The sequence below is a fragment of the Balaenoptera ricei genome, chromosome 5 (assembly GCF_028023285.1).
Source record: "Balaenoptera ricei isolate mBalRic1 chromosome 5, mBalRic1.hap2, whole genome shotgun sequence".
In the NCBI taxonomy this organism is placed as follows: domain Eukaryota; kingdom Metazoa; phylum Chordata; class Mammalia; order Artiodactyla; family Balaenopteridae; genus Balaenoptera; species Balaenoptera ricei.
In genome coordinates, this window is record NC_082643.1 from 40854149 (window position 1) to 40878897 (window position 24749).

General features: G+C 37.9%; 1 protein-coding gene across 13 annotated transcripts in view; it reads right to left on the reverse strand.

Annotated features, from left to right (window-relative positions):
* Window positions 1-24749, reverse strand: part of PTPN13 (protein tyrosine phosphatase non-receptor type 13) — a 241528-nt gene that overhangs the window by 180833 nt on the left and 35946 nt on the right. For all 13 annotated transcript variants that reach the window (XM_059922684.1, XM_059922677.1, XM_059922675.1 and 10 more), the window contains exon 2: window positions 1959-2078. In XM_059922684.1, coding sequence (XP_059778667.1) covers window positions 1959-2073 — 115 coding nt within the window. In that variant the 5' untranslated portion in view covers window positions 2074-2078. The remainder of the gene's footprint in view (window positions 1-1958; window positions 2079-24749) is intronic.

Here is a 24749-nt window from a genome sequence, read left to right on the forward strand (position 1 = left end):
TAGTTGGTAATCTCGACTGCCAAAGAAGCCAAATTCAATTTCTCTATATTACTGATGTTAGGCTGTGAACTGGACTGAAGGCCTATGGTAACCAGCTCCCACTGGACAGTGTTTAAGATAGAGCTGCCTCACAATTAATTTTATGAACACATCCAGTAAATCTCTTTATTGTAATGCGCCAATATGTTATGCAATAATTCCATCTCAATGACAAGGACTTAACATTCAGACATTCGATCTCTGTTAACATTACAAAATTTGAAAGAAGAAAAACACTTAGGTACTCACAGTGTGCGAAACACTTTATATTCTATGAGTCATGGCCAGGGCAGTGATCTCACTATTAGCATAATGAAAAAAGGTATTATCTCTCCCTCCTCTGAACACCCCTAGCACTTACTGTTTCTCTCACACACCTGGCACACTGTTTTGAAGTAGTAAACTTTTCATATGCACCTGACTGACCTGAGTGTATCCCTTAAGGGCAAGCAACTGTGACACCTTCTACTTACTGGCATCTTCCACACAACACCTCACAAGACGGAGATGCTTTTTAAATATTGACTGTTGTTAACTAACTGAGTAATAATGCCACCAACATATCCTTCCTTCAACAACACCTCTGCAGCATGGCTACCTGCTCTGTACTCCAGAGTGCCTATACTTTCTGAAAATTCTCTGAAAAATTAAAATGAAGCAAACAAAACAACAAGGTCTACTTAAAATAACTAGATTTTAGGTAAGTGGAATTAGATAAAATGAGTAAGTTTTCTTTCAATTAATCCTAACTCTAATCAAAGATCTTCAAATATCTAGGTTCCTGCCTCTGGATTAGAAAACAGCAGCAACACCAAAACACTACCATCTATCCCCACTCTTCCCTTGTGCTCTAGACTTTCCTTAATCAGTGGTCACCTCTACACCTTCTAAAAGGTTCCCATGGCTCCTGGTCTTCAGCAATTCTATTGTATAATGGTTCTCAAACTTTAACATGCATCAGGATATCCTTAAAGACTTGCTAACACACAAATTGCTGCTCCACCCCTAGGGTTTCTTATTCAGTGGGTCTAGGGTGGGCCTAAGTGTCTGCATTTCTAACAAGGTTTTAGGTGATACTGGCGCTACTCATCCAGGGACCCCCTTTGAGAACTCTTACTACCCTCAAATCCTCCCCTATTTCTGTCATGCTTATTGTGCTTGATTAATTAATTCAAATCAATTTTAAAGTTTAATTCTTCCTTAAGATGAAGCGTGGTTTCTTTACTATGCTAAATAGGTGTTGGACATGTGGTGTGAATAGCAAACACCATCTTCATGTGGAGCTTTTCAGCATGATAGCAAATGTTTTTAGACAACCAAAGGGTGACTGATTCTCTAACTTTTCTAGCTCCAAAATGTTACACAACCATTTGGACCAGGTAACCACCTCTGCAGGGAAGCATCAAACTAGTTATTCAGTTTGCATTATCCCAGGGATGTGCATACAATTCTCTCTGCCAGGAATGTTTTTCCCTCCCTCTTACCAGATTAACTTCTCTTCTTCTTTCAGGTCTTAGCTCAGGGGAGACTTATACAGGGAAGACTTCTTTTCCGTCCTCTTCACCAGATCAAATCCTCCTACTACGGGTTCTCACAGAGTCAACTGATTCCCCTCCCTGGTAGTCCTTGTCATGATTGCATTTTTTACATTTGTTTACATAAATATTTTATTAATAGCTATCTTCCATGCTGGACTGTAAGCTCCAGAAAGACAGGGAACGTTTTTGCTTTTGATCATCATGATATTTTCAGTGCCTAGCACAATATCAGACACACAGAAGATGTTCCAATGAAGGCAGACAAGATCAGAGCTTTTTCAGCCCTAAGAGAGATAAGAGAAAGCATTCCTTCCTATAGTCTGCCACCCTAGCTGCTTTTCAGCTACCCCCACACGCCCGCACACACGCAAAAGGCCTTACCTTTTCTGAATAATTCTTGGAGACTTTCGGCACTTTGATTTAATACAGCCCATATCTCTTCCTCCTGCAGTGGTCCACCCCGAACCTCCAGGGCCTCAGCTAGTGTCACATGCATATTACCTAGGAAACAAGGGTAACAGATGGTCTACACATCAGCCACTTTACTGCACTTGCAGTAGTGAAAGTTCTGCATCAGTAATGAGACTATGAGGTCCCTGTCCACCTAAGTTCTCAATATGGCCTTCAATGTAAATATAATATAGTCCTACAGCTTAAAGTCATAGAGGGTAAAGGAGTTAAAGAACTCTCAAAACGACCACTTGCCCTAGCCCAATAGGGTCAACTTCAGAGACAGAATTGGAGAATAGCCATAGTGGTGGTGACTACTTCATGGGAGAAGACAGAGACCTCAGGGTACCAGAGACACCAAAGTGCAGGTAATTAAATCAAAGCAGCCAGATTCAAGTACCAGGTTTCATTCTATTCATCCTAGGTAAAAAGAATAGAGAGGAGACCCTACAGCCATGGTGGAAGAAGTTGGGAGTAAGATGGAACACATTTTTTCCATTCACTAATTCATTTCTACATTTCTAATATATACACTATAACTATAAATTTTGCACTGAATGAAATTAACTATTTCTAGATCCAGCTTTGCTGTCAACTTACCATTTGCCCCTGGGAAAGTCATTTTACCTCTAAACTTCAATTTCCCATCTGTGACATGGGAATAATAATAATAGTAACAATAATGCCATCTTGAGGTGGCTATGACAAAGAAAGAAGTTATGCATGTAAACATGCTTTGTAATCTAAGACGTTATTGAAGTTGAATTAATAAAAAATCAGAAAGGTGCCTCTGTGGTGACATTTCTGTAGGGTCAGCTTTTTTTTTTTTCCTTAAAGCATTCAATTAAGTAGGTGATATATTGATAAAATTTAAGATTTTCTATGGGGCTCAATAATCCTATTTACATTTTGGAAGAGGGAAATGCAGCTAGTCAAAATCCTCCTATATAAATTTTCCTCAATTGACCCTCCTTGAAAAGAAAATTGCTCTTTGTAGTGATTACTAAGATTTTTACACAAACCAAACTAATTTAAGAATAATGTATATCTATTGCTAGGCAGGAGCAGTGGGTTTGGAAAAGAAACCAAAAGGGGAACAAAATGTTAAATACTTATTTTCTGTAATTATATCCTTCATTAAATTTTAAAATTAACTTATAAAAACATCTCTTTCAGATAAAAGTCGACTTTGTTTAGTCAGCTAACAATATTTAATTAAAAGAAAAGCTAATATTTTCTTTTAATTTACATTTATGGTACTTTAACCCAGATGGAAAAAATGGTACTTTAACCCAGATGGAAAAAAAAAGCAACTACAGCTCTACAAATGAGGCCAGCCTTGTCCTGTTACTTTCCTTTTCAAATGTTTACTATAGCATTTTATTCTTAGAGTCTGCCTTGAGGGGTGTCTACTTAAATGCAGAATGTGGTAGTTAAAAGGGAAGATGTAAGATATTGCTTTGAAAAAGCCGAAGGGGTTTTTATTTAGCTTGTACAAGAGATTATTGTTCAGACCGCTCCCCCCACCCCAACTCTCTAAGTTTCTCATGTACTTTATTATATGATAGCACTGTAATAGCCCAGTTATTAAATTTAATAAAATAGAAGCTTCATTCCTTTCTGAAAGATATCTGAGTAATCTTCTACACAAAACACTATGTTAAATTGGAAGTTTTAACAGAAGATACTATTAGCAATCAGATACCAAAGTGACTTGTGAGAAAGACTACTCTGCGGCAAATTTCCGAAGTAATATGAATGAGATGAGAACCGGTTAGACAGCTCTAAAGCCTACACACAGGGTATAAAGAGTAGGGAGAAAACTGCATAAGGAGAATTTCTTTGAAGAGAGTTGTACTGATTTTCATGCCTCCTCCAAAGCAGGAGGGGTGTGGGAAGGTGCCTTAGAGTGCTTGGTATATGTTCCCTGGAATTTAGGGAGGACACCACAGACTCATGTCTGATACTTTAGGGATCTAAAGTCTTTGACTATCACTCTGAGGCAGCAGCCAAAGGGAGGAGAGGGCAAACAGAGAGTTGGAGTGAGGAAGCATGCTGTATTGGGAGCTAGCTATTCTTCCATTGGTTGGCGGGGGGGGCGGGGGGGGGGGTGTGTGTGCAGAGGGTAAGGTGGGCAAGGAGCAGGGCCACACAGCCTCGAGTTAATGAAATCCTACCCAGAAGGTGAAAATGTCCCCAAATTTAGATTGTGGTGATGGTAGCAGAACTCTAAAGCAGCGGTCCCCAACCTTTTTGGCACCAGGGACCAGTTTTGTGGAAGACAATCTTTCCACGGACCGGGGACAGGGGGTGGGGGGGGGTGGTTCGGGACGATTCAAGTGCATTACATTTATTGTGCACTTTATCTCTATTATTATACTGTACTATATAATGAAATCATTATACAACTCACCATAATGCAGAATCAGTGGGAGCCCTGAGCTTGTTTTCCTGCAACTAGATGGTCCCATCTGGGGTCTGATGGGAGACAGTGACACTCGAAGTGTGTTGCTTATGTCCAGTCTACTCTGTAAGATGCAGCTTGATTGTCACTTGCCACTCACTGATAGGGTTTTGATACGAGTCTGCAAGCGACTGATTTATTATGGTCTCTGTGCAGTCAAACCCTCTGCTAATGATAATCTGTATTTGCAGCTGCTCCCCAGCGCTCGCATCACCTCCACCTGAGCTCCACCTCAGATCATAGGGCATTAGATTCTCATAAGGAGTGTGCAACCTAGATCCTCACACGCGCAGTTCACAGTAGGGTTTGCGCTCCTATGAGAATCTAACGCTGCAGCTGATCTGACAGGAGGCGGATCTCAGGCGGTAATGCGAGCAATGGGGAGCGGCTGTAAATACAGATGAAGCTTCACTCGCTGGCCCAGCTGCTCACCTCCTGCTGTGCGGCCCGGTTCCTAACAGGCCACGGACTGCTACCGTGGCCAGGGGTTGGGGACCCCTGCTCTAAAGTATATTTTTAAAGGGTAAACTTTATGGTATGTCAAGTATATCTCAATAAAGCTGTTAAAAAAATTCTCCCCAGAGTACCACCTGAGGTTCCCACAGTACTAACCAGAAGGAGAAGGAAGTGAGGGGAGGTGGAGGGGGAAGAAGAGGAAGTATGAGGGGAGGGAGAAGAGGAGGAGGAGGAAGAATAATTAGGTGTTGGCTAGTGGGAGGAAAATTTTTTTGAAGTATCACAGGAAGTATAGTTCCAGTGAAGGACTCAGAAGAACCCATAAAAGTACACACAAAAGAAAGGGTCAGCCTTAAGCATATAACAAGCTCAAAGACAGTGAAGCCATGTTATAACAAGGGTCAGGTAAAAAACTGTTTGCTTCTCTACCTTTCTTCCTGCCACCAGTTTAAATCCTGAAGCAGTCAAATACAGCAACTTGCAAATGGAAGAGATAAGCAATAAAAAGAGAAGCCAACGACACTGCCTCCTACTTACTGTTAATCCTAACTGGGGAAGTGAAGCGTTTTAGTTTTGAATGAAGACTGAAATGGTGCTTAATATATTGACTAGGCACTTTTATTTATGGAATTGACATTGTATTTGCAACGTGACTGTAGTTATTACTATCAAAGAATAAGGAGAGAGTTAGGGACTTGAGTTTTCTTATAAAGGCAAGAGAATAACTTCCCCACATGAAGGAGAAAGAAGGAAAAAGAAAAAGAGAGAAAAAGAGGAAGGAGAGAGGGAGGGAAGGGGGGAGGGAAAGAAGGAGGGCACAAAGAAAGAAAAGTGATGGGCACAGTAAGATGCTTATGATTATCTATTATAAAGCAAATGTTACATTCACACACACAAAGTGTTAAATCTTAAGATACTGGTTTTCACTTATTTTTTAAAGAGATTGGTTTTTAAAATAAATTTTTCCTATAAGTAAGAAAATGAAAAAGTAAAAGTAACTTCAACACAACAGAATTTTTTCAGCACTTGATTGTTCTGTCTACAAAGATTACTAATTACACCTCTATTGCTTGATTCAGTCAGGTCTGATTTATGTTATTAATCCTCTTTTAATTTTTATTTAAAATATTTTTTGCCTACTTAGTGTAGGATCTCTATGCATCTCTGGTTGGAACTTGTTAGACCACCAAAACGTAGACGGAACATCTGTTTTTAAAAGCAATATCATCTAGCTAACAGAAGAGATTAGACATTTTATATGTATAACTTTGCTAGAAAAGAGGTTTAAGATTTTAAAAAACTGCCTCAACCCCCTAACCACCCAATCTCAAGACAATGTAATGTTAAAGCAGCTTTCTAAAATTCAAACAAGTAACAACATACCTATACCTTATAAATTGTCTACCATCACCAAGTTTGGTGATTGCCTATCATCACCATCTCTCTCTCTGTTATTTTTATTCACCTTTACTATAGCTCTCCAGATCAGTAGATCTGAAAGGAAAGAGAAGAGAAGGGAACAAAAGAAATGCAGAAGTGGAAGAGAGATGCAACAAAAAGGAAGTGAAGAAAAAAATAAAAAAGCTTGAATTCAACCATTAGATGAGGGAACAGTTATGAAAATTCTAAAGAGTTTATTACTTCAGTTGTTTCCTTTAGACACAGTACTAGATAACTTGGAGTGTAGATATATGACTGGCATTATTTTACTGTCAATAAGGTCCTGCTTTACAATAAACATAACCATATTATTCACTTTTATTTCCTTGAAAGTGGTAGAATACATGATAACTATGCTTTTGGAAAGACTTTCAAATAAGAATAATTATATTACATAACCAGAATCATTATTATGTCTTTGGTTAACATAGGTATTATTGTCAAGACCTTAAAACTGTGCCCACAGAGTCAGATAAAACCACAAAAGGATTCTAACAGATGTCATTTTAATCCTGAAGGATTTGTGGCACTCACAAATAGGAAGCACATAAAAGTGATTCCAAAAAGAATGAAACAGTAAACAGTTTAACTGAATCCAAACAAGTGATACCACGACCCACCTGGGGGTAGACTAATGAATTAGGAATGTTAAAGTAGATTCTAAAGAAATAGGACTATAAGAGTACCCTGTTTCAGGAACAAAGCAACTATAAAATAGAGCTCTAGGTGTGCCACGAGTCTGGGGCAGAGACACACTCATCATCCTGGCTAAAGACATCTCTGGTCGTTAAGAAATCATAATGACTTGAGAAATCAATCCCCAAAGTTACAAGCATCTTTAACCCAGGATGATTTACAATGAATTTTATAAAAGTTTAAGAGAAGCAAGCCCATATATTAGTATTTTTTTAAGTTAAAGAATCTGTACGTATTTGGTATTTTAGCTGTTTATAAAGTTTAAGAGATGGGCTTCCCTGGTGGCGCAGTGGTTAAGAATCCGCCTGCCAATGCAGGGGACACGGGGTTCGAGCCCTGGTCCGGGAAGATCCCACATGCCGCGGAGCCACTAAGCCAGTGCACCACAACTACTGAGCCTGAGCTCTAGAGCCTGTGAGCCACAACTACTGAGCCCACGTGCCACAACTACTGAAGCCTGTGCACCTAGAGCCCATGCTCCGCAACAAGAGAAGCCACCACAATGAGAAGCTTGTGCACTGCAGCGAAGAGTAGCCCCTGCTCGCCACGACTAGAGAAAGCCTGCACGCAGCAACAAAGACCCAATGCAGCCAAAAATAAATAAATAAAATAATTTAAAAAAAAAAAGTTTAAGACAAATAGGTCAGTTAGAATAACAGATTTGCCTTGTGATTCCAATTTAAATAATGTAATTGAGAAAATGAGTTCAGGCTTGTATGAAATACCACTGGAACATATAAGAGAACTTAAGTCTTAGCATACTTATAAGTTTTCGTTCATTAGAGACTTATTTAAGTACTCAGGAAGATTTTTTTTTGGCCATACCGCGTGGCATGTGGGATCTTAGTTCCCCTGACCAGGAATTGAACCTGTGGCCCCTGCAGTGGAAGCACAGAGAAGTCAACTTTTAATTGTATGAATGCAGTTTAAAACAGTTAAAGGATTTTAATTAATAAAGTTTGAACAATGGTATTATACACTCAATCAAAAGGTCCCTTAAAAGTGACTATCAATCTTTTCTACAAGTAAAATAAAATAATTGACCTTAGAAACTTAAGAACTAGGTTTTAGAATTTGTAATTTAATAAGAATATTCATTTAAAAATAATTTTCAGTAAGCTTTTCTATATACAGGAATACCTTGGATGCCATTTTTTTTTAAGTTAGGAGAAAATCATTGTGATCCTGGATGAGACCAATTTTTCTTAGATACAACATCAAATATGTGAACCATAAAATTAAAAAAAGGTTAAGACTTCATCAAAATTAAAACTTCTGCTCTTTGAAAATAACTGCCCAAAGAATAAAAAGAAAAGCCACAAATTAAAGGAAAATATTTACAGATCACATAACTGATAAAGGATTTATATCCAGAATATATAAAGAACTGTCAAAACTCAGTAATAGGAAAACAAACAATGCAAATTTTTTTTATCAAATGGGCAAAAGATTTGAATAGGTATTTCATTAAAGAAAACACATGGGGCTTCCCTGGTGGCGCAGTGGTTGAGAATCTGCCTGCCAATGCAGGGGACACGAGTTCGAGCCCTGGTCTGGGAAGATGCCACATGCCGCGGAGCAACTAGGCCCGTGAGCCACAACTACTGAGCCTGCGCGTCTGGAGCCTGTGGTCCACAACAAGAGAGGCCACGATAGTGAGAGGCCTGCGCACCGCGATGAAGAGTGGCCCCCGCTTGCCGCAACAAGAGAAAGCCCTCGCACAGAAACGAAGACCCAACACAGCCAAAAATAAATATAAAAATAAATTTTAAAAAAACACCAAACACATGGATAGCAAATGAGCACGTGAAAAGATGCTCAACTTCAACAGTCGTTTGGAAAATGAAAATTAAAATGAGATACTGCCACATAGCTATCACAATTACTAAAATGTAAACGACTCACCATACTAAATGTAGTCAAGGATGTGGAGGAACTAAACGCTCATACATTACTAATGGGAATGTAAAATGGTACCCTTTGGGAAACTGACAGTTTCATAAAAAGTTAAATATAAGCCTACCAGATGATCTGGCCATTCCACTTTTAAGTATTTACCCAAAATAAATTAAAGCTTATATCTACACAAAGACTCATACAGGGAACAGTTCTCAGAGCTTTCTGAGATGCTCCTCCCAGGTTATAATCCTCAAATTTGGCTCAAATAAAATTTTCCATTTCTTAAAAAAAAAAAAAGACATATACAAATGTTCGTATCAGCTTTATCTGTAACATCCGAAAAATGGAAACAAGCACATGTCTATCAACAAGTGAATGGATAAACTGATTTTAGTATATTCTCACAATGGAATATTAGTCAGCAATAAAAGGAATGAACTATTATTGATACATGCAACAACTTGAATCTCAAAATAATTATACTGAGTAAAGGAAGCTAGACCAAAAAAAAAAAAAAAGAGAGAGAGAGGGAGAGGGAGTATATACTTTATGATTACATTTGTACAAAATTATAAAAAATGCCAACTACAGTTACAAAAAATAGCTGTTGCTTGAGGATGGCACTGACCTATGGAGAGGCAGATGGGAGTTGATTACAAGGGGGCATGAGAAAACATTTGGGGATAATGGATATGTTCGTTATCTTGATTGTGATGATGGTTTGCAGGTGCATACATATGTCAAAACTCATCCAGTTGTACACAATATGTACAGCTTATTATATGTCAATTATTCCTCAATAAAGCTGTTAAAAAGAGAAAACAAACAAACTAACTAAACTTGATCAAAGCCAGGACAGCATTCCTTTTCTTTGTCCTGTGAAGCCCCAACATGAGGTAACATATGCTTTAAAAAGAAAAAAAGTTTTCTAAAAGTTAATTTCTCCCATTAAAATAAAAATCTGTAAGACTAAAGAAATCAAAATCCACGGCAAAGGTCTGAGATCTTCCCTCCTTAAACAGCCAAAGCATATCTAAGATGCCATGTAACTTATGTTACTAAAGTTAGAATGTGTAGCTTGATAACACAATCATTTTTTAAAAACCATTATTCAAGATAGCCATGTCTTGTTTTTCTCTTAACTTCTAATTTCCTAAAGCATTTAAAACTGAAATGATAATTACAATAATTACAGGACATTTTAAATAATGTGGAATTATTTCTACCTTTTATCTGTTGATCCAAAAATGGTCAACATCAAGACAGATGTATACAAAGTAGAAATAAAAGCACTATTAGAGCTCTTGAAGACTAAAAGCTAATCTCTTTAATTAAAAAAAAAAAACAACTAATATTTCTTTTCCATTAGGAGGGTAGGTACAGAAAAGTAGTAGAGAAAAAATATTATTGTCTAGTATAGTTAGAAAAGCCTAAGAAAGAATTGGGATTTTAAGAAAAAAAAGAGATAAAAGTCAGTGAAATTTTAATTGAACGTTGCCTCAAGGTAGAAAATAGCATGTGACCAAACATCTTTATTGAAGTTGGAGCAATGATTAATATTTGTCAACTTTTCCGTTATACTTTTCCCAGTGAGAGAAGAGAAACTAAAACAGACACAAGTCTAAATTGCCTTTCTGGGCCTCTGGCTCAGGTCAACTACTTATCTAAATAGAAATCATATATGCCTATTCCCTGCTTTTCAAAGGACAGCTTCAAAAAACCAGAAGAAAAATTCTGGAATCCTTTAATCTCTCCCTGTATCATTTAAACTTAGGAGAAAAGTAAATGGAGGGGAAAATCCCTAATTTCACATGTGTTATATTTTTCCTCACCAATTGTGAGGTACTAACAGAAAACAATGGAATGGTATTGACAGAACTTTGGTTTCGAGTATTTTCTTTCTACATCACTCCTCCTCCCTACCCGCTGACTTTTGTTAAGATCATCGCTTTAGAATACTTATGGTTGGTCTTCTTCAAGAAATCTAGATTAAAATGTCTGAGTAAGCAGCCACTAAAGGAAACAAATATGTACAAAGCACAAAAGTCCAAGAAAAAAATCTTATTTGTCCTCTATATTGTAATAAACAAATTAATGTGGTAGGCAGAATTCTGTGGTAGGCAGATTACCCTTAACATCCCTTTCATGTGGTGAACTGACTATACAGAGGGATACATGACAAGGACCTGAGGGTGGCCTCTAGGTGCTGATGGTGTACCCCAGCCAACTACCAGCAAGGAAATGGTCCTACAACCACGAGGCACGTTCTACCAGCAACCAGTGAACTTGGCATAGGACGCTGAGCCTCAGATGATATCATATTCCCAGTTGACACCCTGATTTAAGTCTGGTGATATCCTGAAAAGGGGAACCAGATCATCTGTACCCAGAATCCTGACAAACAAGAAGTACAAGATAATAAATGTGTGTTGCTTTAAGGTGCTAAATTTGTGGTAACTGAAAGTGGGTAACAAGAACTAAAAATGTAGGAGCAGCTTTGGAATTGGATAGTGAGCAGAAGCTGAAAGAATTCTGAGAAAGCCTAACTTGCCTTGAACAGATTTTTAATAGATATCTGGACTTTGAATACTGTTGGTGAGGGCTCAGAAGGAAACAAGGAACATGTTATTGGAAACTGGAGGAAGGGGAATCCTTGTTAAATAGTGGAAGAAAACTTGGTGACACTGTATCCTGCAGTTATATGGAAAGCAGAACTTACAAGTGGCAAAACTGGGCATATGGGAAGGAGATTTCCAGGTGAGGTGTTAAATGTGTTGTCTGGTTTACTCTTGCTCCTCATAGTAAAATGCAAGAAGAGAGAGATAAATTGAGGAAAGTCCTGTTAAAGAGGAAGGAACCAGGACTAGATGATTCTGAAAATGCCCAGCCTCTCCAGATAGCAAAAGATGCTAAAAGTCAGAAATGGTTGCCAAAAATACAATAGATAAAAAAAAAAAGAAAAAAGATCCTCTGTTAAAATTTCAGAAAGATCAGAAGGTCAGAGGATTCAGTCACATAAAGGGCCCTTTCAAGATTTTAAGGGTCTCTGGTAAGCTCTAGAGTTGTCCCTTAGCCATCTCAGCAGGAGGCAAAGACAGAAAAAGCATTATTTTGAAAAAAAAAAAAATTGCAGGTGTAGCTTTTGTCTAATGTAGTGAATCCCTGTGAAATCCACATAAAACCCAGAGTTCCTGAGAAAATTGTTTCAGCATAAACACTGCCAGGTTGGACTAAAAGAGGAAGAATATAAAATTGAAAGAGGCTGTTGGAGGTGCCCTCGATTCTACAGTCAGGAATAAGGCTGGTTAAAACCACTCAGCTGCAAACATATGCTACCATCCTAGAAAAAGGAAGAATGATTCAGAAGGCAGAATGGAGATTCAGAAGGCAGAATGGAGACTCAGAGGGCAGAGTTGACAGCCATGAAGGATTATTCCCAGGCTTTGAAACCTAACCAAAAAAACTCCACCTGGCATCTGCCAATCTGAATCTCAGAACTGTGATGGACCAAGTGACTCCTTTTTGACTTTCCATTCTGCCCTTCTCCTTTTTGAACAAGAATGTCTACAATAGTTATTCCATGCTTGTCCCATCATTTTATGTTGGGAATGTTGGGATAGTCTCCTTAGTTTTACAGGTTCACAGATAAATAACACATAGGAGCCTCATCTAAACCTAATGTAGATGATTTAGATGCGCTCTTGGACTCTGAGCTGATGCTTTAATAGGATGAGAACTCTGGGAACCGTGGGAAGGGATGTATTTTGTTTGTGTGTGTATGGGGTCAGAGGGCATGAATATCTGAGAGCCAGAGGGAAGACTATGGTAGGCAGAATCCTGATATGGCTCCCGAAATTTGTGCCTCCCCCCGGTATACCAGACCTGTATAATCTTCCTTCCTTGCGTATGGGTGGGACCAACAAATACCAAGCGACAGCAGCCAACTTGATTAGGTTATGATATAGAAGACTCTGTTGGGGCAGACTGGAAAGAGATTCAAAGACAGGGAGATTTCCCCTGCTGGCCTTGATGACGCAAACAACCATGCTGTCAACTGCCTATGGAGGGGACCACATGGCAATGACCTCATGGTAACACTGTTGAGCAGAGAGCAGACCCCAGCTGACAGCCAGCAAGAAAATGATAAATTTAGATCTACAGCTACAAGTAATTGAATCCTGCCAAACAACCAGTGGGATTAGAAGAAGACCTCCAAGATTCAGATGAGATTTCAGCCTGGTGTGACCCTGAGCAGGGGACCCAGTTAACCTGTACCTGGACTCCTGACCCACAGGAACTGTAAGAAAATAAATGCGTTGTCTGAAGCTACTAACCTCATGGTAATTTATTATACAACAATAGAAAACTAATACAACCTGGGTATAGATTCTGAAGAAAATGTAACAAAGTAAGTCCCCTTATTATACTTCTGAAGATTGAGGATAATGCTTTCAGACCATTAAAGTGGATCTTGTAAGAGAGGGAACATTCTGAGTAAGTTAATCTTGTCTTTCTAGACATCAAGTTTTTTACAAACTTCTTACTTCATGTTTTAATTGACAAAGCAATTTGCACTGAGCTGCTTGTATCATATACTGTTTGGGATGTAATGTTAGATGGTCCAGAAAAGTTGACCAAAGCTCACATAACTCAGAAGTGAAGTAACTAGCATAAGCGAGACAAACAGCGACAGTCTATTAAAGAGGCTCTTGCTACTTTCCTGATTTTCTAACATTTAGCATTCTCAAGATCAGGCAATACTTCTACAGTTATGATCTAACTGAGAAGCAAGAAGCCAGCTATTAGAGGTGTTAGAAGGCAGAAGGCAACAAACACTACTCACCTGGCAGATACTGGGTTGGCCAAAAAGTTCGTTCAGGTTTTTCTGTAAGATGTTATGGGAAAACGCAAAAGAACTTTGTGGCCAACCCAATACTAAAAGTTGAATATTGAAGGAGAAAGTGATATTTGTCTTCTCCTCTTGTCCTTTCTTACAAATCTATACAAATCTTCTAAACCTAAAAATTTGGGGGTAAATTTATACCTTAGTAAATTTACCCCCAAATTTATACTGTAAATTTATACTGTAGTAAAATAAGGTAGTAGGTGTCGTTCTGTATTAATGTGGACAAATCAACTCTGACTCTAGACAAAAATCAATGAAAAGAGTAAGCCCCAATAACTTCACAAGTCACAGATGAAGCATAACAAACCTAGGCATGCTCCAGTAATTACAAGAGTAATTTCAACTTGATATTTGGAGACAGCCAAAATTCTACTCAAACTGCTCTGTTCTAAAAGTGATTTTGATATTACCAATTTCCATTCTGAAATATTTTAAAAATGGAAATGTTGTGTAAAACATCTACTTTTTATACCTAAACAATAAATTCAATAAATCTAAAACCCAAATCTAAAAATACTAAGCAGTGACACAAGAGATATTCATACTGAATATTGCTGTTCATTTTGCCATTTTTATTTTATCTAATATAATTGTGACAACTAAATTAGATTATTACTTGTAATTTAAATAATGACATGACTTGCAAGAACTCATGAACCCAATTTCAAACCATGTGGTTTGGGCCACTCCCTTACTTTGTGGCAATCCAACTAAATCTATAAAGATGTGTTTTTCAAAGTATAGTATTCATATCTAATTTTTATTTTAATTAACTATAAGGTACTCTTGTGCAACTGTTATAAATAAGAATGATTAATATGCAAAAGCAAAGGAGCCCTTTTTACATGAGAAGATAAAAGAATTCTGGCTTATAGACAAATAATGGTAAAATCACTTTGGATAAATTATTCAAATTGAATATTAATGTATTACAGATTAGAACAACTGGAATAATGCACTCCCCTCTACAATTCACTTGTCAAAATTCTGAGTTTAATTTCAGATTACATCACATTATCTCTTTTAACTCTAATCAATGCCACTCAACATCAAAATTAATTTTAACTCATATAATCTCCATCTACTCTCATAAAGCTAGAAGTGTTCTCTATATCCAGTTTTTATTGGAGAATGCATCCACTGCCAAGACTTCACCTAATCACCTTGGGGCAGATTATTCCTAAATCTATCTCCAGCCTTGAGAAAACCTTGTTCCAAATTCTAGATTTTTAAATTTAACTACGTACTGTACTTTTTTGCCTGGGTAGATACTGTCCTCTTGTATCAAATTCAATACATCTAGGGAGCTCCCTGGTGGTCCAGTGGTTAGGATTCGGGTTTTCACTGCCATGACCCGGGTTCAGTCCCTGGTCAGGAAACTGAAATCCCACAAGCCGCGTGGCCAAAAAAAAACAACAGTATTTTCCTCCAAATCAGCCACTCTCACCATTCCAAACAGATTAATGCAACTACTATTCCTATAGCTAGCTATCAGGCTCAAAGTCCCTCTTCTTTGACTTCTTTTTTCCTTTCTTTTGCCTTAGTCTTGTCAATAAGAACTGTTGCTTATTCATTCTTAATCTCTCAAATTAATCTTTGTTTCAAGTCTCAAACAGAGGAGTAAGGCAGATGAAGAGGATACAGAAGAGTTAGAGTTAAGGTCTTCCAGGCAAAGGAATACCTGTAAACCTGAAAACTGAGATATAAAACAGTAGGAGGTGTTCAATTCTGTAGATTGTCTAGAGAAGGGGGAGGGGAGACAAGAGATGAGGCTATAGCAATGAGTAGGTGCCAGATCATGTAAGGTGTTTTTGTGATTTGCTAAGTAGTTTGAATTTTATACTGAAACCTAGGAAGAGGCATTGACAAATTTCAGGGTGAGGCATAAAGTGACAAAATTTGTATTTTTAAAGGCTCATTTTAATTATAGAGTGGAACTAATAGAGGTCTTGAACTATAGATTTGGAAGTGATTAGTATGTAAATGATGGACAAAATCATGAGTTTGGATAAAGTCACTCAGGAAGAGCATATAAAGAAAAAAAGTCAAGTACAGAGACCTAGAGGCACTAAAGAAGTATTTAAAAGTTAGAGGAGGGAAAAGAGCCTGCAAAGGCACCTGCAAAGGAATAGCCAGAGAAATAAGAAGAAAACCGTAAGATTACTATGTTAGAGAGAATGAAAGAGAAGTTTCAAACAGGAGATTGGTAGAACGCAAGATTAAGAATGTGGAGTTTTGTGCCACGTTGCCCAGGTTCAGATCACTAGCTCTGTGACTTTCGGCAAATTAATATTTCTAGGCTCAGTCGTCTTCTTAAAGCAAGTTATTAACAGTTCCTATCTTATGGGAAATTGGCAACAATTAAAAGAGATACATACAGTTCAGGACCTGATAGAGAATATCAATAATTGTTATTTATCTTTATCATTCTCAAACAACATAGAGAAGTCATGCAATATGACAGCATACATGTTTGGCTCTCTGGATGTTATAGGTAACTTTATTCAAAGAAATTTTAGTCAAGTAGGAGAGGAAGCAAATTGATGCTGAATTGTAAGTGCTGATTAATTTTTGAAACTTGGTTGGTAACAGAAGGAGTAAAGTTAGGAGGATAAATTTAAAGGTGAGGGTGGATAATGTTTGCTTTGATTTTAAATATATAAGGGACTCTGTGTATATGCTGAGGGAAAGAGCCAGTAAAGAGGTTGAAGGTACAGGAGGAGGTGGGCGATCAGTAGGCAAGGTCACAAAGGAATTGATTACCCTTCAGATGTTTCATCAGGTCCACTGAAGTCAAAGGGAAAGAAGCATGTGAGCAGATGGAGAAAAGTCAGGAAGAGGACTTCTTGCCTAAAGGCCTCATTGGCTGAGTGATGTAGTCCCTGTGACGTGTTTCAAAACGATTGGTACACATGTCCATTTGCTTACATAGTGCAAAAACTGACTTTCTTTCAGTGTGTATTCAGGAATCCATGGCTCCCCTGGTAATTCTCATACACAATAATGTTAAAGAATTATTGCTCTAAACATCTTCGGATAAAACTTTACCTCTCAATTCCAATAACTCCTATGATCATCTTGATATTAATCAATTCTAAAAGAGGAGCAATCAATGTCAGACTTTCCCTATGAATCAGAGATCAGCCAGTTGAGTACTTCCTTATCATGCTCATCCTTGATTTCTAGCAATTAGAGGCTCTTAAACTAACTGATGATAAAGGGCTATTTTAAGTGGTACTCTTTCAGTATAGAAAACTAGAAAACCAAAGCAAAGAGACTACTGGAGTTGCAGCATATAACCATAGAATTATATATCATATCATAATGAGAATACAGGTCCCCAGTTGGTCTATTTCATGGTTGCCCCTGGAGTCGGACGGAAGTCAGTTCCTCAACAAACTAGTGAATATAACAAAAAAGAAACACGCTCACGGATACAGAGAACAAACTAGTGGTTACCAGTGGGGCGAGGGAGGGGGGAAGGGGCACGATAGGGGTAGGAGATTAAGAGGTACAAACTACTATGTATAAAATAATTAGCTACAAAGATGTATTATATAACACAAGGACTATAGCCAATAATTTATAATAACTATAAATGGAGTATAACTTTTAAAAATTGTGAATCACTATGTTGTACACCTGAAACTTATATAATATGTCGACAAACCTCAATTTAAAAAAGAAAAGAAAGCTAGAAGAGAGTCAAAGAGATTGGGAGAGAATAAGATGATCCATCAACTATATTATTTAACCACTCATTCATTCATTCATTTAAATATTTATTAAAACTCTATTGTGTGCTTGGCATTGATAGGTACTAGATTTTTATTCATTAAATCAACAAATATTTAATACCCACTATAAGCCAGACACTCTTTTAGACACTGAAGATACATCAGTGAACAAACCAGACAAAAACACCAAGTCCCACAGAGTTTACATTCTATTAGAAGAGAAAGACAATAAATAAATAAGTAAATAGAAGAGCATATAGTTATAAAAGCTATAGAGGAAAATAACTCCACAAGGATGGCTAATGAATACCCAGCAGGTTAGAGAGTACACATTTAAAATAAAATAGTCAAGAAAAGTCCTTAGTGAGAATTTGTCATTTTGAGCAAAGATCTAAAGGAGGTTAAGAGGGTAAGTAGAGCAGAGATATCTGGGAAAGAACATTCTGTGCAGAAACTGAAAAATCCCTGAGGCAAGAGGATGTCCCAGGAACAGCAAGGAGAAACAAACTGAGTGAGAGGAAGAAAAAATTGAAGATAAACTATATAGGATCTTCCAGGCCACTGAAGAAACTCTAACATGTACACTGAAATGGAAAGCTTATGGGAAGGTTTTGAGAGATGTGATCTGAGCTGTTTTAAAAGGATCACTCTGGCTGCTATTTTGAGAACTGACTATAGAAGGGTAAGGGTAGAAGCAAGGAGACAATTAGGAGGCTGTGGCAATAATCCAGGCAAGAAATATTGGTAGCTTAACCCAAGATGGTAGCTGTGAGACATCTAGGAAGTGATCAAATTTTGGAAATATTTTGAAGGAAGGGCCAAAAGGATGTCCTGATATGGACACTCTGTGCCCTGAGAAAGTGGCAAGATGGAGTTGTTATTAAGATAGAGAAGACTGTGAGGAGTTGGTTTGGAAGCAGTTTCAGAGTTCAATTTGTACATGTTAATTTTGCAGTGCTGATTAGACGTTCCAGTGAAGATGCCAAGTAGATAGCTGGCATACATGAGTCTGGAGTTTATGGGAGAAATCTGGGATGAAGATACACATGTAGAGATTGTCAGCATACAGATGGTATTCTAAAGCCCTGAAATTTCATGTGATCTCTAAGGCAATACATGCAGACAGAAGAGATACCCAAGGACAGAAGAATGAGGATGAATAAGAAAAGGAGACTGAGTAGGAGTGTGTCTCTTTAATCTAAAACAGTAATCCCTTACACCATTAATTTGTTTAACACAAACTGGTTATCCTTTTAAAGTCCAATTTTTTCCTCTCATCTTAAACCCTAGAAGCAAGTGAATTAAATGGACAGCAAGTAGGTAAGTTTTTTCTAGCCTTCATTTGCTTACTTTATTTATTTTTTTAATTTATTTATTTATTTTTGGCTGTGTTGGGTCTTCGTTCTCGCACGCAGGCTTTCTCCAGTTGTGCCAAGTGGGGCCTACTCTTCGTTGTGGTGCACAGGCTTCTCATTGCAGTGGCTTCTCTTTTTGCGGAGCACGGGCTATAGGCACGTGGGCTTCAGTAGTTGCAGCACGTGGACTCAGTAGTTGTGGCTCACAGGCTCTAGAGCACAGACTCAGTAGTTGTGGTGCACGGGCTCAGTTGCTCCGCGGCATGTGGGATCTTCCCGGACCAGGGATTGAACCTATGTCCCCAGCATTGGCAGGTGGATTCTCAACCACTGCGCGCCACCAGGGAAGCCCCATTTCCTTACTTTGAAAAGGATTTTATGTATTTATTTTGATATTAGCAAAGATTCTCTGTAAGCCTACATTACATATTTGGCAATTATCGCTTTCAAAACTACAGTATCTATTTTTGAAGAATTAGTCTTTATTAACATTACCAGAAAAATCTAAGCTAAAATACATGATAAAAAGTAAAACTCATAATTAATGTTCAGACAGGTATATAGGACATGGAATAGAGCAATGGTCCTATTTTCTATACTATACTAGTCTGAAGATAAATGCAATAGAATTTTACAAAAGCTGTGCAATTATTTAATGTGCAATTTGAAGACAGAAAATAAAATGACCAAATGACAGGGTTGCAATATTAACTCAAATGACCTTTTGGAGGAACAAAACAGAGAGGATTTTAAGAAAGAATAGTGTTGAGGGCAGAGCCAAGATGGCAGTGTGGGAAGATGCGGAGTTTGCGTCTCCCCCACAACGAGGGCACCCGTTGGACGCTGGTGGGGGACCTTGAAGCCCAACGAAATGGGAGGAACCCCCAAGAGAACCATTTCCTAGTCTAATTTTATTTCTTACTCTTTGTTATTTTTCTCCTTTTTTTTTTTGCCACCCCACGTGGCTTTTAGGATCCTGGTTCACAAGCCAGGGGTTTGGCCAAAGCTCCTGCAGTGGGCGTTCCGAGTCTGAACCACTGGATTAACAGAGAACCTCAGAAATCAGTGAATATTCATCGGAGTGAGGTCTCCCAGAGGTCCTCACCTCGGCACCAAGAACCAGCTCTACCCAACAGCCTACAAACTCCATTGTTGGAAGCCTTAGGCCAAACAACAAGTAAGACAGGAACACAATCCCACCCACCAAAAAAAAAAAGAGACAGCAAAAAAATATGTCACAGATGAAGGAGCAAGGTAAAAACCTACAAGACCAAATAAACGAAGAGGAAATAGGCAACCTACCTGAAAAAGAATTGAGTAATGATAGTAAAGATGATCCAGAATCTCAGAAATAGAATGGAGACACAGATTGAGAAAATACAAGAAATGTTTAACAAAGATCTAGAAGAACTAAAGAACAAACAAACAGAGATGAACAACACAATAAGTGAAATGAAAAATACACTAGAAGAAATCAATAACAGAATAACTGAGGCAGAATAACGAATAAGTGAGCTGGAAGACAGAATGGTGGAAATAACTGCCGAGGAGGAGAATAAAGAAAAAATAATTAAAAGAATTGAAGACGATCGCAGAGACTTTTGGGACAACACTAAATGCACCAACATTCAAACTATAGAGGTCCCAGAAGAAAAAGAGAAAAAGAAAGTGTCTGAGAAAATATTTGAAGAGATTATAGTGGAAAACTTCCCTAACAAGGGAAAGGAAATAGTCACCCAAGCCAGGAAGTGCAGAGAGTGCCATGCAGGATAAATCCTAGGAGAAACACACCAAGACATATATTAATCAAGCTAACAAAAATTAAATCCAAAGAAAAAATATTAAAAGCAGCAAGAGAAAAGCAAAAAATAACATACAAAGGAATCCCCATAAAATTATCAGCTGATTTTTCAGCAGAAATTCTGCAGGCCAGAAGGAGTGGCAGTGATGAAAAAGAAAAACCTACAACCAAGATTACTCTACCTAGCAAGGATCTCATTCAGATATGGCAGAGAAATCAAAAGCTTTTCAGACAAGCAAAAGCTAAGTGAATTCAGCACCACCAAACCAGCTCTACAACAAATGCTAAGGAACTTCTTTAAGTGGGAAACACAAGAGAATAAAAGGACCTATGAAAACAAACCCGAAACAATTAAGAAAATGGTCATAGGAACATACATATCAATAATTACCTTAAATGTGAATAGATTAAATGCTCCAACCAAAGGACACAGGCTTGCTGAATGGATACAAAAACAAGACCCACATATATGCTGTGTACAAGAGACCCACTTCAGACCTAGGGACACATACAGACTGAAAGTGAAGGGATGGAAAAAGATATTCCATGCAAATGGAAATCAAAAGAAAGCTGGAGTAGCAATACTCATAACAGATAAAACAAACTTTAAAATAAAGACTGTTACAAGAAATAAGGAAGGACACTACATAATGCTCAAGGGATCAATCCAAGAAGAAGATATAACAATTAGAAATGTTTATGCACCCGGGCTTCCCTGGTGGCACAGTGGTTGAGAATCTGCCTGCCAATGCAGGGGACACGGGTTCGAGCCCTGGTCTGGGAGGATCCCACATGCTGTGGAGCAACTGGGCCCGTGAGCCACAATTACTGAGCCTGCACATCTGGAGCCTGTGCTCCGCAACAAGAGAGGCCGTGATAGTGAGAGGCCCGCGCACCGCGATGAAGAGTGGCCCCCTCTTGCCACAACTAGAGAAAGCCCTCGCACAGAAACGAAGACCCAACACAGCCATAAATAAATAAAATAAAAATTAAAAAAAAAAAAAAAAAGAAATGTTTATGCACCCAACATAGGAGCGCCTTAATATGTAAGGCAAATGCTGACGACCATGAAAGGGAAAATCGACAGTAACACAATAATAGTAGGGGACTTTAACACCCCACTTACACCAATGGACAGATCATCCAAACAGAAAATAAATAAGGAAACACAAGCTTTAAATGACATAATAGACCAGATAGATTTAATTGATACTTATAGAACATTCCACCTGACAGTGGCAGAATACACTTTCTTCTCAAGTGCACATGAAACATTCTCCAGGACAGATCACATCTTGGGTCATAAATCAAGCGTTGGAAAATTTCAAAAATTGAAGTCGTATCAAGCATCTTTTCTGACCACAGGCTATGAGATTGGAAATCAATTACAGGAAAAAAACTGAAAAAAATAAATACATGGAGGCTAACCAGTGCGCTACTAAATAACCAAAAGATCACTGAAGAAATCAAAGAAGAAATAAAAAAATACCTAGAAACAAATGACAATGAAAACACAACAACCCAAAACCTATGGGATGCAGCAAAAGCAGTTCTAAGAGGGAATTTTACAGCAATACAATCCTACCACAAGAAACAAGAAAAATCTCAAATAAACAACCTAACCCTACACTTAAAGCAACTAGAGAAAGAAGAACCAAAAACCCCAAAGTTAGCAGAAGGAAAGAGATCAAACAGATCAGATCAGAAATAAATGAAAAAGAAATGATGGAAACAATAGCGAAGATCAATAAAACTAAAAGCTGGTTCTTTGAGAAGATAAACAAAATGGATAAACCAGTAGCCAGACTCATCAAAAAAAAAAAAAAATGGAAAAGACTCAAATCAACAGAACTAGAAATGAAGAAGAAGTAACAACTGACACTGCAGAAATACAAAGAATCATGAGAGATTACTACAAGCAACTTTTGACAATAAAATGGACAACCACGAAGAAATGAAAAAATGCTTGGAAAGGTACAATTTTCCATGACTGAACCAGAAAGAATTAGAAAATACAAACAGACCTATCACAAGTAATGAAATTGAAACTGTAATTAAAAATCTTACAACAAACAAAAGTCCAGGACCAGATGGTTTCACAGGCAAATACTATCAAACATTTAGAGAAGAGCTAACACCCATCCTTCTCAAACTCTTCCAAAAAATTGCAGAGGAAGAAACACTCCCAAATTCATTCTATGATGCCACCATCACCCTAATACCAAAACCAGAAAAAGATATCACAAAAAAAGAAAATGATAGACCAATATCACTGATGAACATAGACATAAAAGTCCTGACCAAAATACTAGCAAACAGAATCCAACAACACATTAAAAGGATCATACACCATGATCAAGTGGGATTTATCCCAGGGATGCAAGGATTCTTCAATATACGCAAATCAATCAATGTGATACACCATATTAACAAATTAAGGACTAAAAACCATATGATCGCCTCAATAGATGCAGAAAAAGTTTTTGACAAAATTCGATACCCATTTATGATAAAAACTCTCCAGAAAATGTGCATAGAGGGAACCTACCTCAACATAATAAAGGTCATATATGACAAACCCACGCCCAACATCGTACTCAATGGTGAAACACTGAAAGCATTTCCACTAAGATCAGGAACAAGACAAGATGTCCACTCTCACCACTCTTATTCAACATAGTTTTGGAAGTTCTAGCCACAGCAATCAGAGAAGAAAAAAGAAATAAAAGGAATAGAAAAAGAAAGAAGTAAAGCTGTCACTGTTTGCAGATGACATGATACTATACATAGAAAATCCTAAAGATGCCACCAGAAAACTACTAAAACTAATCAATGAATCTGGTAAGGTTGCAGGATACAAAATTAACTCTCAGAAATCTCTGGCATTCCTATACACTAACAATGAAAAATCAGAAAGAGAAATTAAGAAACAATCCCATTTACCATCACAACAAAAAGAATAAAATACCTAGGAATAAACCTACCTAAGGAGGCGAAAGACTTGTACTCAGAAAACTATAAAACACTGATGAAAGAAATCAAAGATAACATAAACAGAGGGAGAAATATACCATTTTCTTGGATTGAAAGAACCAATATTGTGAAAATGATATACTACCCAAAGCAGTCTACAGATTCAATGCAATCCCTATCAAACTACCAATGGCATTCTTCACAGAACTAGGACAAAAAAATTTACAATTTGTATGGAAACATAAAAGATCGCAAATAGCCAAAGCAATGTTGAGAATGAAAAACGGAGCTGGAGAAATCAGGCTCCCTGACTTCAAACTATACTACAAAGCTACAGTAATCAAGACAGTATGGTACTGACACAAAAACAGAAATATACATCAATGGTACAGGATAGAATGCCCAGAGATAAACCCATGCACATATGGGCACCTAATTTATGACAAAGGAGGCAAGAACATACAATGGAGAAAAGACAGCTTCTTCAATAAGTGGTGCTGGGAAAACTGGACAGCTACATGTAAAAGAATGAAATTAGAACACTACCTAACACCATACACAAAAATAAACTCCAAACGGATTAAAGACTTAAATGTAAGACCAGACACTATAAAACTTCTAGAGAAAAACATAGGAAAAACACTCTTTGATATAAACCACAGCAAGATCTTTTTTGACTCACCTCCTAGAGTAACAGAAATAAAAACAAAAATAAACAAATGGGGACTTCCCTGGTGGCTCAGTGGTTAAGAATCCGCCTGCCAATGCAGGGGACATGTGTTCGAGCCCTGCTCCGGGAAGATCCCACGTGCCACAGAGCAACTAAGTCTGTGTGCCACAAATACTGAGCCTGTGCTCTGGAGCCCATGAACCACAACTACTGAGCCGGTGTGCCACAACTACTGAAGCCCTGTGCCTAGAGCCTGTGCTCCGCAACAAGAGAAGCCACCGCAGGGAGAAGCCCGAGCACTGCAACGAAGAGTAGCCCCTGATCA